Consider the following 17,299-nt stretch of genomic DNA (forward strand, 5'->3'; position numbering starts at 1 on the left):
AACTATAGTCTGACTCCACAGTTAAAGTATCAGCTAATATAAAGTAAATATTTTGGCAGCAAGAATAAAAACAGAATGTGCTCAATAATTATATCAACAACATATTCCTTAAGTGTTTAATGATTTGTTTAAAATCTATTTAATGAACCTCATTCAATTTATAACTTAGTCATCCATTTTCTCCCATTTATCTATTTCAGCCAATCCCAGTGTTCACTAGGTAAGAAGTGGGGTACAGACAGACAGACAGACAACTTTAAAGTTTCCATTATCCCTTCTATTTCCTGTTATCCTACAGGAGCAGTTCTGGCGTTCAGTCCTCTTCCACAACCATTACAGCTTTCTGTCATCCAATGGTTATGAGATTGATGAGGATGGAGAGAGTCAGGCCCAGAAGGAGCAGCAGGAGCTGCTCATGAAGATGTTTGCAGTTAGTATGAACCTTTAAAGCTCCATGTTCACACTCACTGGACGTAACAAACCAACGTTTTACACATTTTCCTCCCAAGGTATTGGAACAACAAGCCTAATAGCATTTGTTTTTGTAATATGCTGAAGTCATTTGGATTTCAGATCAAAAGATGAATTTGAAAGGACAGTTTAAAATGTTTTTTTTTATTTCCTGGTATTTACACTAAATGTGTTACATACCATTGAATTTGGCACTATTTGAGTTATACTTCAGAGTAATTGCTTTGTAGCCAGTAGTGCATGGTTATAGTCTTAGATAGGATCACGCAAGAGGCATGACGTCAATATTTGTCAATATTTGCTTGCGAGAACCAAATCCAGAGTATTCCACCTAATGTATGTTGAACCCTGAATGCATCGCTGGAATCATAATACATCCAGAATTTCTATAAATGATTTGCAGAGGGGATCAGAAGGCTTATTTATACAACCCCAATTCCAATGAAGTTGGGACGTTGTGTGAAGTGTAAATAAAAATAGAATACAATGATTTGCAGATCCTCTTCAACCTATATTCAATACACTGCAAAGACAAGATATTTAATGTTCAAACTGATAAACTTTATTGTTTTTGTGCAAATATTTGCTCATTTTGAAATGGATGCCTGCAACACATTTTAGAAAAGCTGGGACAGTGGTATGTTTACCACTGTGTTACATCACCTTTCCTTCTAACAACACTCAATAAGTGTTTGGAAACTGAGGACACTAATTGTGAGTGTCAATGATTGGGTATAAAAGGAGCATCCCCCAAAGGCTCAGCCATTCACAAGCAAAGATGGGATGAGGATCACCACTTTGTGACCAACTGCATGAAAAAATAGTCCAACAGTTTAAGAACAATGTTTCTCAACATTCAATTGCAAGGAATTTAGGGATTCCATCATCTACAGTCCATAATATAATCGGAAGTTTCAGAGAATCTGGAGAACTTTCTGCATGTAAGCGGCAAGGCTGAAAACCAACATTGAACGCCTCTCACCTTTGACTCCTCAGGCGGCATTTCATTAAAAACCAATATTGTGTAAAGGATCTTACTGCGTGGTCTCAGGAACACCGTTGTCAATTAACACAGTTTGTCACTACATCTACAAGTGCAACTTAAAACTCTACCATGCAAAGTGAAATCCATACATTAACAACATCCAGAAATGCTGCCGCCTTCTCTGGACCCAAGCTCATTTGAAATGGACAGACACGAAGTAGAAAAGTGTGCTGTGGTCTGATGAGTCCACATTTCAGATTGTTTTTGGAAATCATGGACATCGTGTCCTCCGGACAAAAGATGAAAAAGACCGCCCAGATTGTTATCAGCGCAAAGTTCAAAAGCCAGCATCTGTGATGGTATGGGGGTGTGTTAGTGCCCATGGCATGGGCAACATATACATCTGTGATGGCACCATCAATGCTGAAAGGTACATCCATGCTGCCATTCAAGCAACATCTTTTTCAGGGATGTCCCTGCTTATTTCAGCAAGACAATGCCAAGCTACATTCTGCACGTGTTACAGCAGCGTGGCGCCCATTGAAAATGTGTGGCACATTATGAAGCGCAAAATGCGACAATGGAGACCCCGGACTGTTGAACAATTGAAGTCGTATTTCAAGCAAGAATGGGAAAGAATTCCACCTACAAAGCTTCAACAATTAGTGTGCTCAGTTCCCAAACACTTATTGAGTGTTGTTAAAAGGAAAGGTGATGTAATACAGCGGTAAACATATCACTGTCCCAGCTTTTTTGAAATGTGTTGCAGGCATCCATTTCAAAATGAGCTCATATTTGCACCAAAAGCAATAAAATTGATCAGTTTGAACATTAAATATCTTGTCTTTGTGGTGTATTCAATTGAATATAGTTTGAAGAGGATTTGCAAATCATTGTATTCTGTTTTTATTTATATTTTACACAACACCCCAGCTTCATTGGAATTGGGGTTGTATGAATGTTGAAGTCACCAACAATCAGAATGTTATCTGCACAGATTGACAAGTTACAGATAAACTCAGCAAATTCATCTGGAATTCAGAGTATGGGCCAATGGGGCATATATACAGTGACAAAGTAATACGGTTGATTTTTATTCTTGGGACCTTGGCTATACGTACTATCGGGGGCAGAGCAGAGAATCAGATGTTCAAATGAACTATATGTATGACCACCAACAGCGAATAACCTAACCTTTGATTTATAAATTAGAGCAACACCCCCGAATTGCTTTGCATCACGATGGACGTGACTAAATGTGTACGGCGGTGGGCAGGCCTCATTTAAGGCGAGAACAGAGGAGGACTAAGCCAGGTTTCACATAAGCCAATCATTAAGTGATGATCCATAATTAGATCATTAATCAACAGTGATTTTGAGGACAGTGACCTTATGTTCATGAGACCCAGACTAAAGACCTCAGTGAGGTTGACAATTGGACTGTTTGGATTTAGGAGTGGTTCCAGAGTAGCATATACATATACAAGATGCCTCGAAGTAGGTTTAAGTTTGAAACATTCCACGCAGGTTATAGGTAGCAGACACAAAATATTTGATATTGCTGGAACAGCCAGCGGGCCATCCTCAATTTCCCTGTGCTTTTTATGGACACAGCTGTGGAAACAGGCCACACTCTCAACTGGACAAATTTCCCTCCCTGCTACATAAACTACACTATTACCATAGTGGATTTTCTGCACTAATTTCCCTGCTAAGCTAATGGATTCCACACTCACATTCATCATAAGCCCTGCAGGGTCTCTAATCACCTGCTTCATGGCGTACATTAAACTCCTAATGTTACCCTTCCTGTAGAGGTCTGTCTATGTTTGCAGACAAGATGGCGGTGCCTTCCCTGTTAGGGTGAAGGCTGTCCGGCATCAGCAAGCCACAGCTGCCCCAAAACAAAGGCCAGTAATCAATAAAACTCAAGCTTTGCTGTCTACAAAATTGGGCCAGCCACTTATTTAACGATGTCAGCCTGCTAAATGCCTGATCATTACCCTGAGAGGGGAGGGGACCAGAGACTATTGATTGATGCACACACATCTTTCTGGCGAGGTCACAAGTCCTCTCTGTCCATTTTTGTGGCCTCAGAGTGCTTCATTCTAATATCAATGGTACCGACGTGAATAACTGTGTGGCTATATCTATAAAATTGTTCACGGACTAGCACCTCCCTACTTCACGGGCATAATTAAACCCTATGTACCGGTCCCAGCTCGGCGTTCTCAGGGCACAGGGCTACTTTGTGTCTCTAGGGTGAATAAAGTCTGTGGGTCATAGAGCTTTCTCTTATCGTGCTCCTGTTCTGTGGAATGATTTCCCTGCATCAATTAAACAGTAAGAGTCTGTAGAGACTTTCAAGTTCAGACTAAAGATGCACTTATTTTCCCTTTTGTATGGCTAGCATGCTGGCATAATATGTTACCATCCTTCCTACCCTTTTAAATTAATTTTATTAGTAAACAAAGCGGGTCACGGCCTTGAAGTCGGGGTCTTTAATGAAGCTTAGGGCTATCACCTTAGTCCGGCAATCACCTCAGTATTTCTTCTGTTTTTCTTGTGTCTTAATGCTGACAAATTATACCTTATTTGTAGTCTTTCTGCCATCTGATTCTGTTTTTTCTCTGTCCAAGATGCTGCTCCATCCAGAAGTGGGAGCGGGCGTCTTCTTCTGTAATGGTCATGAAGTAGACAAGATAAATCAATAAATCCAGCAGGAAAAATGATGGCCTTTATCAGTGGAATTTATTGTATCATTTACTACTTTTAAAGCAGCTGCAGCAGTACTGTCATTTTCTCAAACCAGACTGATCTCATGAGCTTGTAAAAATTAACTTGTTCACTTTTTATTGATTCAAAAACTTTTGCAATTACACAGCTGAGATGAAGCTTTTCTTATGTGGACTGTTGTTTAACGCACCTCAGCTGAAGCACCAGGAAATAAGACGATGTTCACGGCTGTCTGCTTATACTCCTATTTTCATCCTAAAGTCATATGTCTTCAGTGTTTCACAAAAGGAATGAACGAGAATGTGTTGTTCTGGTACCTTTTTATCCACAAATTTCACTCCACTGGATCATTCCTGCTTTACTTTTATTCTCTGGCTTTTAGCTCTGCATGAGTTGTATGGTCTTCTGTTGTTTTTGGCCCAGTGTTTTATTTATTTATTGTTTTATTGTTTTTATGTTTATTTATTTATTAGTATCTGAGTGGGTTTATTGTTTTGTATAGTTGTTTAATCATTTTTATGTGCAGCACCTTGGAAACTGTTCTGTTGTTTAAAGGTGCTATATAAATAAAGTGGATTGGATTGGATACTTTGATTGAAATTAGGTGAATGATAAATGATTTCCCTTTGTTGTTGGATTTTTATTTTTTATTTTTTAGCTTTATTTATCAACTGATTTATGATGAGCTGATGTTTCTTCCAGCTATCCTGCAAGCTGGACAGAGAGTTCCGCTGTGTGGAGCTGGCAGACCTGATGACTCAGAACGTCGTGACCCTGGCCATCCGATATGCATCTCGATCTAAACATATGGCTCTTGCCCAGCGGCTCAGTGAGATTGCCCTCGAGAAAGCAAACCAGGAAGAAATGCAAGAGGAGCAGGAAGAGGAACCTGCCTATTCAAATATCAGACAAATGTCTGGGTAATATTTAGTTTGAGCTTTCTCTGGAAATTTTATCAGAGATTTTGTGTTATCACTGCATTATTCCAAATATCAGTGAAGTACAAGCTGTACAAGGTACAGCACCATCATAACAATTTCTTAGGAACACCTATTCTCGATTATAATCACTGAACTCTAGGTTAAAAAATATATTGCAGGTTTGTCATATATCGACTGCATCATTAAATCATAATAAACTCTGAAACAGCTCAAATTCTGCAGGATCATCAAAAACAGCTCCGACTTGTGCAGTAGCTCTGTACATTATTCAGTCTCTGCATTCATCGTTGTTGATGAGGGAATAAGTTTTGACTGTGATCATTGTGCAGGTATGACCAGGAGGAGTCTGCAGGAGGAAGTTACAGAACCAGAAATGATCAGGAAGAGGATCAGGAGGATGAAGACAGACAGAACGTTGAGATAGAGGAAACCCAGAAACGTCAGTTCTGACATCACATCAGTCAGTAAAAATAACCAAAGTTCCATGATCATTATTTAATTTGTGTTATGCCTGTATTTTAGGAGTGAATCTGTTTGCTAAAGATGACGCTTCACCAGTGAAGCTGTCTCTGAAACCACGTGAGTAAATACTCCACTCAGCAGGAACACAGAAAACTTAAGTACACGGTTTACAGGTTTATGCAGAACATTAAAATATGCTGGTAGTGTGGAATGTTCTTTATTTTTTTAATGTGCACCTGATGTCTCAAAATGTTTTTCAGTTGTTAAAGAAGGACGCGTCAATCCATTCAAGGTAAGGAGTAAAAATAGTTATGTAACCATTTAGTTTTATTTTGATTTAAATAACTGCAAAGAATGTTGTGGCAAATGAAAGATGTGTAAAGGCTTTGTTTTGTTTTGTTGTTTTTTTTTTTTTTGCTTTTTTTTTGTAATGGGACATATGCAGGTCCTCGGCTCAGGGAAATCTTCTGCTTCATCTGCTCAGCCAAGAGTGACCAACATCTTGGACAGCATGACATCCAGTAGAAGGTCCACAGGTTCACTCAGTGGATCTACAGGGAAGTCAAATAAAAGCCCCGTCCTGAAACCACTTGTTCCAAAGCCAAAGACAAAGGTACAACAAATATATACACTCACTGATATCTAGATGAAGTGTTGTGTTCGCTATTTAACGTCTTGTCACTGTATTAGGTTGTAGTTGTGTGATAAAATACCTGGTTGCATTTCCAAATAAAATGCAAGCAGTTCTTTTTTTAAACTAACTTTTTTATTTACATTTTATCAACAGTGCATTGTATGACAGATGATAATATGACATGTATAGAGGGAGCAAAAAGTAAGTGTCGTGGGGGAGGCAAAATGTAACCCTCTCATTGCATTAATAAAGCCATAATGGGGCTCCATCGCCCAACAGAAATGGATTTTTGGAGCCTTTAATGTGTATCTGATTTGCTCCATTTGATAGCTATCTCATTCTTTGTGGATCCATATATTATAAGTTGGTGAATCTGGCCTTCTGGCCATCTAAGAGTTGTTATACGTTTTAATACAACTATGAATAATAATATTCAGTAGATGTTTTGTGGCCCTCTCCTCCAATCCTCCAGTAATTGCTCCCAATAATAACACCGTAGATTCCCGTGGGATATCCTGTTGGAAAACCACTTTGAGGGCCTCCCTCTAATAAACACTTATCTTAGGACAAGACCAGAATATGTGAGTGTGATTAGCGATAAGCATTCCACAGTTCCTCCAAAATGAGCTGGGTTCATCTTGGCAACTATTTGTGGTGTCCTAAAAAAAATCTAGTGATTTTCCATTTAAATTCCCTCCATGTGTTTGAATTTGTGGCCAGGTGTGCCTCAGTGAACACCTGGTTCAAAGTATCCTGTAATGTGATCTTGCACACCCCCACCTCTGTTTTTTCTGTAGGGAGTTATGCAGATTCATGGATAAGAACAGATGGTAGAATTTGCTAATCATTTTCTTATCTCTATTCCCATTTGTATTTCTATTAGAAACTTTCCTATGGCGGTAGCTTTTATGGGTTTTGTCCGTTCCTTGTGTGCCATCAGGAAAGCCCTTAACTGTAAATATCTAAAGTAATCTGTCTTTGCAAGATCAAATAAATTTTTCAGCTGTTCATACATCTTAAGATTTTCACCTTTATAAATAATTGATGTAAATGAACCAGTTTATGATCAGACCATTTTCTAAAGTTGGTATCTAAGTTCTTAGGTATGAATAAATCTATGATGAAATTAACTTTGGTAGTCCAAAATCTGATTGTATGTTTTTCCAGATTTTAAGAGTAATCTTAGTCCAGTCTACTAATTCTTTGATGGGTGTGTCTAAAAAGGATAGTATTTGCATGGGCTGTGGGCACATACTTTTGTCAGTATTAAGCCATCGAGTATATGTGCCATTGTAGATCAGAGAACGGACAGGATTAGGAATGAACATATCGGAGGGATAGCTCAGGTGGGACGGTTTGGAGACAAAGTCAGAGAGACGAGACTGAGATGGTTTGGACATGTGCAGAGGAGGGACTAAGGGTATATAGCGAGAAGGATGCTGATGATGGAGCCACCAAGCAGGAGGAGAAGAGTGAGGCCAAAGAGGAGGTTTATGGATGTCGTGAGGGAGAACATGCAGGTGGTTGGTGTGACAGAGGAAGATACAGAGGACAGAGTGAGATGGAAATGATTGATTGCTGTGGCACCCTCTAATGGAAGCAGCTGAAAGAAGAGGAACGAAAGAAAGAAAAAAGTAGGAGTAAAGGAAGTCTGAATAAGAAAATGGAATGATATCACTGTTTCTGTATTTGGCACAGGATCCCGGGGGAACAACATGATCAAAAAAATAAAACACATCTATAATACTACAACTAACAAACATACAATAGCACAGTCAGACCTGGTCTCTAGCTACTAAAGCAAGCAGCAAAAGTGCACAGTCTACCTTGAATTTGACTGTGCTTCAAGTGTGCTAAGATAAGGAAAAAGTAGGTAGGGAAAAAAAGCAGATGTTAACTATTCAGGCTCCTGCAAAACTTGACAAATATAAAAATGAAATTTGTCAACCTGAGAGTGACTAGTATCTTGGCAAAAGGTGAACAAAGAGACTCCCACGAGGGATGACCACCATGAAGAGGGACTGCCGAACACGGGAATATATGATATTAATGCAGAATTTGGAAACAAAATTTCAAAAATTGCGACCAGGAAAGTTGTTTAACCTTCCTTTGACCTTCCTGTGACCTTGACCTTTGACCTTGAGCTTGATCCTGTTGTGTGCTGAAAGGTATCTCCATATGACTGCTATATGTGAACTTGCAAGAGTCTGCAATGATGATTTACATGCTTTGTCAAACACTTAAAAAAAAATCACAATTTTGCTATTTTTTCATGACGACATCATCAAATTATTGAACCATTTGCTATAATCTGGGTCCTTTCATCAAGCCCTTTAATTTGATGTATTACACAACATGTTTTACTGTATTCTGAAGTTTGACCTAATTTGGCCTTTGACCTCAAGCGAAACCCTGAAGCTCAAGGTCAATCACTTATCCCAGGTATTAGCTTATGAGCAAGGCCCACCATGCCAAATTTGGAGGTAAAATTTCAAAAATTGCAACCAGTAAAGTTGTTTCATTGAATTTTGTGTTTGACCTTGCTATGACCTTGACCTTTGACCTTGAGCTTGATTCTTTTGGGTTCTGAAAGGTATCGTGCCAGGGCTGCTATATGTGTTGCAAGAGTCTGCGATTTAAACTGTGCTGCACAGCGAGTTAAAGGTGAAAAAAGCAATGAAAAACTCCCTTTAAACAGGAAGAAACCTCCAGCAGAACCAGGCTCAGGGAGGGGCAGTCTTCTGCTGGGACTGGTTGGGGCTGAGGGGAGAGAATCAGGAAAAACACATGCTGTGGAAGAGAGCAGAGATCAATCACCAATGATTAAAAGCAGAGTGGTGCGTACAGAGCAAAAAGAGGTGAATAAAAAGAAACACTGGGTGCATCATGGGACACCCCCCAGCAGTCTAAGTCTATAGCAGCATAACTAAGGGATGGTTCAGGGTCACCTGATCCAACCCTAACTATAAGCTTTTTCAAAAAAGGAAAGTTTTAAGCTTAATCTTAAAAGTAGAGAGGGTGTCTGTGTCTGTCTCCCTAATCTGAATTGGGAGCTGGTTCCACAGGAGAGGAGCCTGAAAGCTGAAGGCTTTGCCTCCCCTTCTACTCTTACAAACCCTAGGAACTACAAGTAAACCTGCAGTCTGAGAGCGAAGCACTCTATTGGGGTGATATGGTACTAAGCGGTCCCTAAGATAAGATGGGACCTGATTATTCAAAACCTTATAAGTAAGAAGAATTTTAAATTCTATTCTGGAATTAACAGGGAGCCAATGAAGAGAGGCCAATATGGGTGAAATAGCTCTCTCTTTCTAGTCCCTGTCAGTACTCTAGCTGCAGCATTTTGAATTAACTGAAGGCTTTTCAGGGAACTTTTAGGACAACCTGATAATGATGAATTACAGTAGTCCAGCCTAGAAGAAATAAATGCATGAATTAGCTTTTCAGCATCACTCTGAGACAAGACCTTTCTAGCTTTAGAGATATTGCGCAAATGCAAAAAAGCAGTCCTACATATTTGCTTAATATGCGCATTGAAGGACATATCCTGATCAAAAATGACTCCAAGATTTCTCACAGTATTACTGGAGGTCAGGGTAATGCCATCCAGAGTAAGGATCTGGTTAGACACCATGTTTCTAAGATTTGTGGGGCCAAGTACAATAACTTCAGTTTTATCTGAATTTAAAAGTGGGAAATTAGAGGTCATCCATGTCTTTATGTCTGAAAGACATTCCTGCAGTTTAACTAATTGGTGTGTGTCCTCTGGCTTCATGGATAGATAAAGCTGGGTATCATCTGCGTAACAATGAAATTTAAGCAATGCTTTCTAATAACACTGCCTAAGGGAAGCATGTATAAAGTGAATAAAATTGGTCCTAGCACAGAACCTTGTGGAACTCCATAATTAACCTTAGTCTGTGAAGAAGACTTCCCATTTACATGAACAAATTGTAATCTATTAGATAAATAGGATTCAAACCACTGCAGTGCAGTGCCTTTAATACCTATGGCATGCTCTAATCTCTGTAATAAAATTTTATGGTCAACAGTATCAAAAGCTGCACTGAGGTCTAACAGGACAAGCACAGAGATGAGTCCACTGTCTGAGGCCATAAGAAGATCATTTGTAACCTTCACTAATGCTGTTTCTGTACTATGATGAATTCTGAAACCTGACTGAAACTCTTCAAATAGACCATTCCTCTGCAGATGATCAGTTAGCTGTTTTACAACTACCCTTTCAAGAATTTTTGAGAGAAAAGGAAGGTTGGAGATTTTCCTATAATTAGCTAAGATAGCTGGGTCAAGTGATGGCTTTTTAAGTAATGGTTTAATTACTGCCACCTTAAAAGCCTGTGGTACATAACCAACTAATAAAGATAGATTGATCATATTTAAGATTGATTTAACTAATGGCAGGGCTTCCTTGAGCGGCCTGGTAGGAATGGGGTCTAATAGACATGTTGATGGTTTGGAGGAAGTGACTAATGAAAGTAACTCAGACAGAACAATTGGAGAGAAAGAGTCTAACCAAATACCAGCATTACTGAAGGCAGCCGAACATAAAGATATGTCTTTGGTATGGTTATGAATAATTTTTTCTCTAATAGTTAAAATTTTATTTGCAAAGAAAGTCATGAAGTCATTACTAGTTAAAGTTAAAGGAATACTCGGCTCAGTAGTGCTCTGACTCTTTGTCAGCCTGGCTACAGTGCTGAAAAGAAACCTGGGGTTGTTCTTATTTTCTTCATTTAGTGATGAATAGTAAGATGTCCTAGCTTTATGGAGGGCTTTTTTATAGAGCAACAGACTCTTTTTCCAGACTAAATGAAGATCTTCTAAATTAGTGAGACACCATTTCCTCACCAGCTTACGGGTTATCTGCTTTAAGCTGCGAGTTTGTGGGTTATACCATGGAGTCAAGCATTTCTGATTTAAGGCTCTCTTTTTCAGAGGAGCTACAGCATCCAAAGTTGTGCTCAATGAGGATGTAAAGCTATTGATGAGATAATCTATCTCACTCACAGAGTTTAGGTAGGTACTCTGCACTGTGTTGGTATACGGCATTGAAGAACATAACAAAGAAGGAATCATATCCTTAAACCTAGTTACAGCGCTTTCAGAAAGACTTCTACTGTAATGAAACTTATTCCCCACTGCTGGGTAGTCCATTAACGTAAATGTAAATGTTATTAAGAAATGATCAGACAACAGGGGGTTTTCAGGGAATACTGTTGAGTCTTCAATTTCAATGCCATATGTCAGAACAAGATCTAAAGTGCGGATAAAATGGCGGGTGGGCTCATTTACATTTTGAGCGAAGCCAGCTGAATCTAATAATACATTAAATGCAGTGTTGACGCTGTCATTCTCAGCATCTATGTGGATGTTAAAATCACCCACTATAATTATCTTATCTGAGCTAAGCAATAAGTCAGACAAAAGGTCTGAAAATTCACAGAGAAACTCACAGTAACGACCAGGTGGACGATAGATAATAACAAATAAAACTGTTTTTTGAGACTTCCAATTTGGATGGACAAGACTAAGAGTCAAGCTTTCAAATGAATTAAAGCTCTGTCTGGGTCTTTGATTAATTAATAAGCTGGAGTGGAAGATTGCTGCTAATCCTCCTCCTCGACCCGTGCTTCGAGCATTCTGACAGTGTGACTCGGGGGTGTTGACTCATTTAAACCAACGTAATCATCCTGCTGTAACCAGGTTTCTGTAAAGAAGAATAAATCAATATATTGATCAATTATTATATCATTCACTAACAGGGACTTAGAAGAGACCGACCTAATGTTTAATAGACCACATTTAACTGTTTTAGTCTGTGGTGCAGTTGAAGGTGCTATATTATTTTTTCTTTTTGAATTTTTATGCTTAAATAGATTTTTGCTGGTTATTGGTGGTCTAGGAGCAGGCACTGTCTCTACGGGGATGGGGTACTGAGGGGATGGCAGGGGGAAAGAAGATGCAGAGAGGTGTGTAAGACTACAACTCTGCTTCCTGGTCCCAGCCCTGGATAGTCACGATTTGGAGGGTTTAATAAAATTGGCCAGATTTCTAGAGATGAGAGCTGCTCCATCCAAAGTGGGATGGATGCCGTCTCTCCTAACAAGACCAGGTTTTCCCCAGAAACTTTGCCAATTATCTATGAAGCCCACCTCATTTTTTTCTATAACTTCTTACAACTCTTCTTTTCTGTATATCTTACAAAACTTCATTTTGGCAAAATAATCAAGCAGCTCCTCATGGTAGAATGCTGTAATACTAAGAACACAAGAGAAAAAGTACTGGAGCTGGTGATCGCATATAAAAAAAAATTAAAGTATTCATGTAAGGTTTTTAGACTCATCTCGCGTCATTTAACACACCAAAAGAAAGGTTACTTTTCTTGATTCTTTACTGTTGTTGTCTGCACAGGTGAGAACAGACTCAGACTTCAGTCTCTGTCGCTGTAACGACTGTCTTTTGAATGAACTCCTTTGTCTTTTGGGGGTCCGTAAAGTCCTTGTATGAAATCCAAAATCTGGCCAGATAAAGGAGTCCCTTTCGGACTCCTTATCATACTCGAAATGCCTTTTGCACATCCGTGAATGCGGCTCTGGCTTTGGCAATGCTGGTGGTGTAGTCGTGGGAACATGGTGATGGGGCTCTGTCTCGGGCTCTCCTCAGGATCTCCATGGAGTATCCGTCATTATATAGTTTTGCGATGATCACTTGCAGCTTCTCCCGGTCTCCTGGTTTCCTGGGCGTGAAGGTCCAGTGTGATCCATCTATTTTTATGTCCTGGTCAATCTGCAGAGCTTCTTTCAGAACTTTGGTGGCCGCTGTGGGGGAGCTTGAGTCTGGCTGCTCTTCAGTGCCAATAATGCAGATATTACTACGTCTCATTCTCCCCTCCCATGTCCTCGCATCAGTCTTTTAAAGTTGTCACTTGGCTTTGCAGGCTGGTTACTGTGTTTGGTAAGTTAAGGACGTCATCAGACCATGTTGAAATCCACCTTTCATGTCCTGTATACCTGTCACGATGTGTTCAACTTCAGATTTAATTGCAGCACCGCTTGTAATTCAGATTTCACCAGTGCACTTTTGAGTTCCTCTCTTATGACAGAGATTTCTCTACTCAAGGACAATAAAATTTAATGTCTTTGGAGGCTGTATCTGAATCTTCACTCGGAGTAGGTGAGGGTTGAGCTTGGCTGTCAGGTGTGTACTGCCTCGTGCTTCTTGTAGGGTGTGAAGCACTAGCACCGTTGCTGTATTTATATTTTTGGTACTTTATGCTATTCAAACTATTTTGAGCACTTACATCAACCTGTGGTGTCCTCAGTGAACTTCAAGACTGGTCTTGATGCTGAAATAGCTGATTTGATATGAAAATGTGGTCAATTCTGCAGGAAATTAAGCCCCGGTCACACGACACTAATGAAGGACACCGAAGTCAAACAAGAAATCAAACAAGAAACAAGAAATCTGGACTTACATTGACTTTCAGAGACATCGTTTAACCGTCATCCAGCTTCGTTTCTGTAGCTGGCACTTTGTCAGAATTTTCAAACTGTTGAAAAATGTGAACGAATCCTGACGACAACTTCAATTCATCCGTATTCTGTTTTGCTTCCTGCCTTGATGGTTCCTCATCATTTGCGTAGTTCCCGTATCATCAGTGTTCCATTTGATTGTCGTCCGACTTCGTCCAATGTCTTGCACGAGCATTGACGATATCTGAACGAATCAATAACTGAAGATCCAACGAGCCGAACGTGACTCATCCATGTGTGGGACAAAAGTAACATTTTCATACAGAAACAATTGCGGCAAGAATGTTTTATCAACTACTAATTACGCACGTTCGCATGCCGTCTGTGGCTGTAGAGGTTGTGCGCACACAAACGGTTGTGCATCACAGACGGCTATGCGCACATTCGCATGCCGTCTGTGGCTGTAGAGGTTGTGCGCACACACAAATGGTTGTGTCACAGACGACGATGCGCACATTCGCATGCCGTCTGTGGCTGGAATGCTCCAGCCACAGATGGCATACAAACGACAGCGTTCCAGACGACTGGAACGTGCGTGGACATGCGTGTGCCCACACATTGTTTTTGTGAAGACGGACCTGTTGTCAAGGCAACTCTCGCACCTGCAGGTGCTGTGGAGAGCACACATTGGTTGCAGAAATGATCACAGGATGATACCTGATGTCAGATCATCATGAATGCTTTGTTTTGATTTTTTTTTTTAAGCGTCAAGATCGCCATTCATGGTTCATTTTTCATTTGTTAGTTTTGGTTTTGTTTCGTTCTTTTATGCGCTCTGGATTCGCAGGCTGTTCGGTGATGGGAGAAGTGCCGGCTCATTCATCCACTTTTTCTCTGACTTTTTTCCTTCGTTCAGCGATCGCCGTGTGACCAGACCATTACTCCAACAACCCCTCAAATACAAGAAGTTCTGTGATTAAAATCACTTACTAATGATCCACTGGTTAAAATTTTTAAAATGTCTGGTTCTAATATTGTGAAAATAAATGACTAAATTGAAAGCTATGAAAACCAGTTTTAGGAATAAATCAGAAAGCAGCAAAATGCTCAAAATACTTTGCAACTTTTGGTGAATTGTTTTGTGGTCAGTCAACTGTCTGAACCCTAAATCTGGAATTAATAATCTGTGTTCTTAGACCTCATTTAATGAAGATAAACTCCCTTTAAAAATGCTTCCTTTCAGTCAGGCAACAGAGGAAAGGTGACGGGTGGCACAAGTGCAGAGAAGACATTGTAAAATGACAGTGTAGACAAATGGTTGCAACACAGTCAATAAATATTTATGTACAACGGTATAGTGTTAAAAAAAAATGAGACAGGTGATATCAATGCAAGCTTGAGGTCTTCTTGATCAGTACAGGTAAGGGTTTTCCATATTGAATGCACTGTTGATGTACTGCTGAAATCTTAGAAATGGTTAGAATTCCATGCAATATTTTGACACATTTAGTAATTTCTGACTGTGATACTTCACTCCTCTCTCCAGACCCAGTCTACACTGATGCAGGTCACCAGCTGTAAGGCAGTGGATAAGAAAACTCAGCGGAATGTGCAACAGAGTGCTGCGCCACTGAAGCAAGTGGATGTACCGCCTCCAGCTTCATCTCCAGATAATACTGAAAATAAGAGGTAAAATGTTTAATCTACAGTAATGTTTATCGATAATATTGTGCTAACTTTGTTCATAGTAGGAAATAGTACAGATGAACACAACATTATTACCCCCCCCCCATGAAATTTATCATTTTCTTCAAAAAGAAATTTCCAAGTGCTTTATTTTAACAGAGAAAGGAATTTTCTAAACTTTCTAGTTTTATTTTGGGTGTTTTCATTATTTTACTTTGCACACAGAAACAAAATTATTTCTCACAGCAACAAAAAAACTACCAGGGTCAAAAATTATTGACACCCCCCTTCCCCCAGATAAGTCTGCAGTCATATTATTATAGTTTTCAGCAAGTCTCGAACATGTCTCCTGAGGAATCTCAGCCCATTCTTCTTTGTTGAATCTCTAAAGCTCCTCCAGATTTGATGGTCTTATGGCATGGACCTTGGTCTTCAGTTCACCCACAGATTTTCAGTGGGATTCAATTCGGGGATTCGTGCAGGCCGGTGAATCATGTTCACTTTGGCCTTCTTCATGTTCCTTCCACCTTAAGGAGATTCAAAGTTCAAGATGCACTGAAACATCTCCACAGTATAATACTTTACTGTTGGGGACATGTTCTTTGGGTTATACACCATCTTTCTCCAAACATAAGCAATGTCTCTGTGGCCAAGAGCTCTAGAGCTCGTCTCATCTGAGCAAAGGACACACTTCCAGTATGCATAGTTTCTCCAGGTTGACCTTAGCACACTACAGTGTGGCTTGAAGGTGTCTCTTTAGCAGAAGTGGACTTTTTCTTGATCTGCAACCTCTCAGTCCAGTCCTGTCCAGGGTTCTAGTCACCATCTTCTTTGAGACAACAATTCCAGACTTGGCTAAGTCATTCACTAGTGTCTTGGCAGTTGTTGTGGGGTCTTTAGACATGTTGCTCACTAGTTTTCTTTCCAGAGACTTTGATATTTTTTGTTTTCCCTCTCTGCCAGGCTTGTTCTATACTGTGTGGCTCTTTGAATTTCTTGATGACATCTCACTCCAGTGCTTGACACTTGTAAACACTGTGATAACTCCTTTTGCTTTGTGAGCATCAACTATTCTTTCTCTCAAGTCTAAACTAATTAGTTTTTGCCATGATGCTTTCTCATGTGACACCTCAAACTCTCAATGAAGTTTTTGTACTCTGTGTACAAGATCTCCCTCAGCTTTACCTTGATTTTATAAGCGTTGAGCTTTCCAAAGTTAAAGCTCATAATGACACAACAGTGGTTTGTGGTATAGTTCAACAAAAAGGTCAGTTCTTAAGGGAGCTAATAATTGTTACCCTGTAGTTTTTGATTTTTGTGAAATGATTTTATTTCTATGTACAATGTAAAATAATGGAAGCATCCAGAATAAAACTAGAATGTTTAGAAATGCTGTTTTGAAAGTTCCTTGCACTGTTAAAAAAAAAGGACTTAGGAAAATTTGGAAGAAAACATTAAATTTTATAATGAGCTAATAATTTTGTCCTCATCTGTATGTTTCTGTACACAGAATGGCACAAATAGCCAGGGCAGCACGTTTCTCCTCTGTGAAATCGGTCTACTTTTGGGGTGTCCGATGTGTTTATTTATATATTTGTAGTGTGAGCAGTCAGCTCACAGCTGACTGTCCAACTTTATAGTGAAAACACTTAAAATATAAAGGGCATATCTCACTCCAGTCAACACTGTTTTAAAAAAATTATATACCAGATTATAAATAATTTCTTCCAACTTTTTAACTCTTTACCTTATAAAAGTAAAAATATAATGCAATGTTAAAATACCCGCAGCTGTATGAGCATAAACATAGGAAGCAGAATGGCCTTTTGACCTCTTAAAATAGGTCAAGGTTAGCTATCTCTGAAGTTGTTCAAGGTCTGTGTCCCAAGAG

The 17,299-nt window shown here is 39.5% G+C and overlaps 1 protein-coding gene across 2 annotated transcripts in view; it reads left to right on the forward strand.

Moving 5' to 3' along the window:
* Positions 1–17,299, forward strand: part of wdhd1 (WD repeat and HMG-box DNA binding protein 1) — a 104,217-nt gene that overhangs the window by 49,135 nt on the left and 37,783 nt on the right. For both annotated transcript variants that reach the window (XM_034193164.1, XM_034193165.1), the window contains exons 17-23: positions 299–430; positions 4,895–5,112; positions 5,463–5,572; positions 5,656–5,712; positions 5,856–5,887; positions 6,041–6,208; positions 15,269–15,411. In XM_034193164.1, the coding sequence (XP_034049055.1) occupies positions 299–430; positions 4,895–5,112; positions 5,463–5,572; positions 5,656–5,712; positions 5,856–5,887; positions 6,041–6,208; positions 15,269–15,411 (860 nt within the window). The remainder of the gene's footprint in view (positions 1–298; positions 431–4,894; positions 5,113–5,462; positions 5,573–5,655; positions 5,713–5,855; positions 5,888–6,040; positions 6,209–15,268; positions 15,412–17,299) is intronic.

The sequence above is a fragment of the Thalassophryne amazonica genome, chromosome 2, assembly GCF_902500255.1.
Source record: "Thalassophryne amazonica chromosome 2, fThaAma1.1, whole genome shotgun sequence".
Classification (NCBI taxonomy): domain Eukaryota; kingdom Metazoa; phylum Chordata; class Actinopteri; order Batrachoidiformes; family Batrachoididae; genus Thalassophryne; species Thalassophryne amazonica.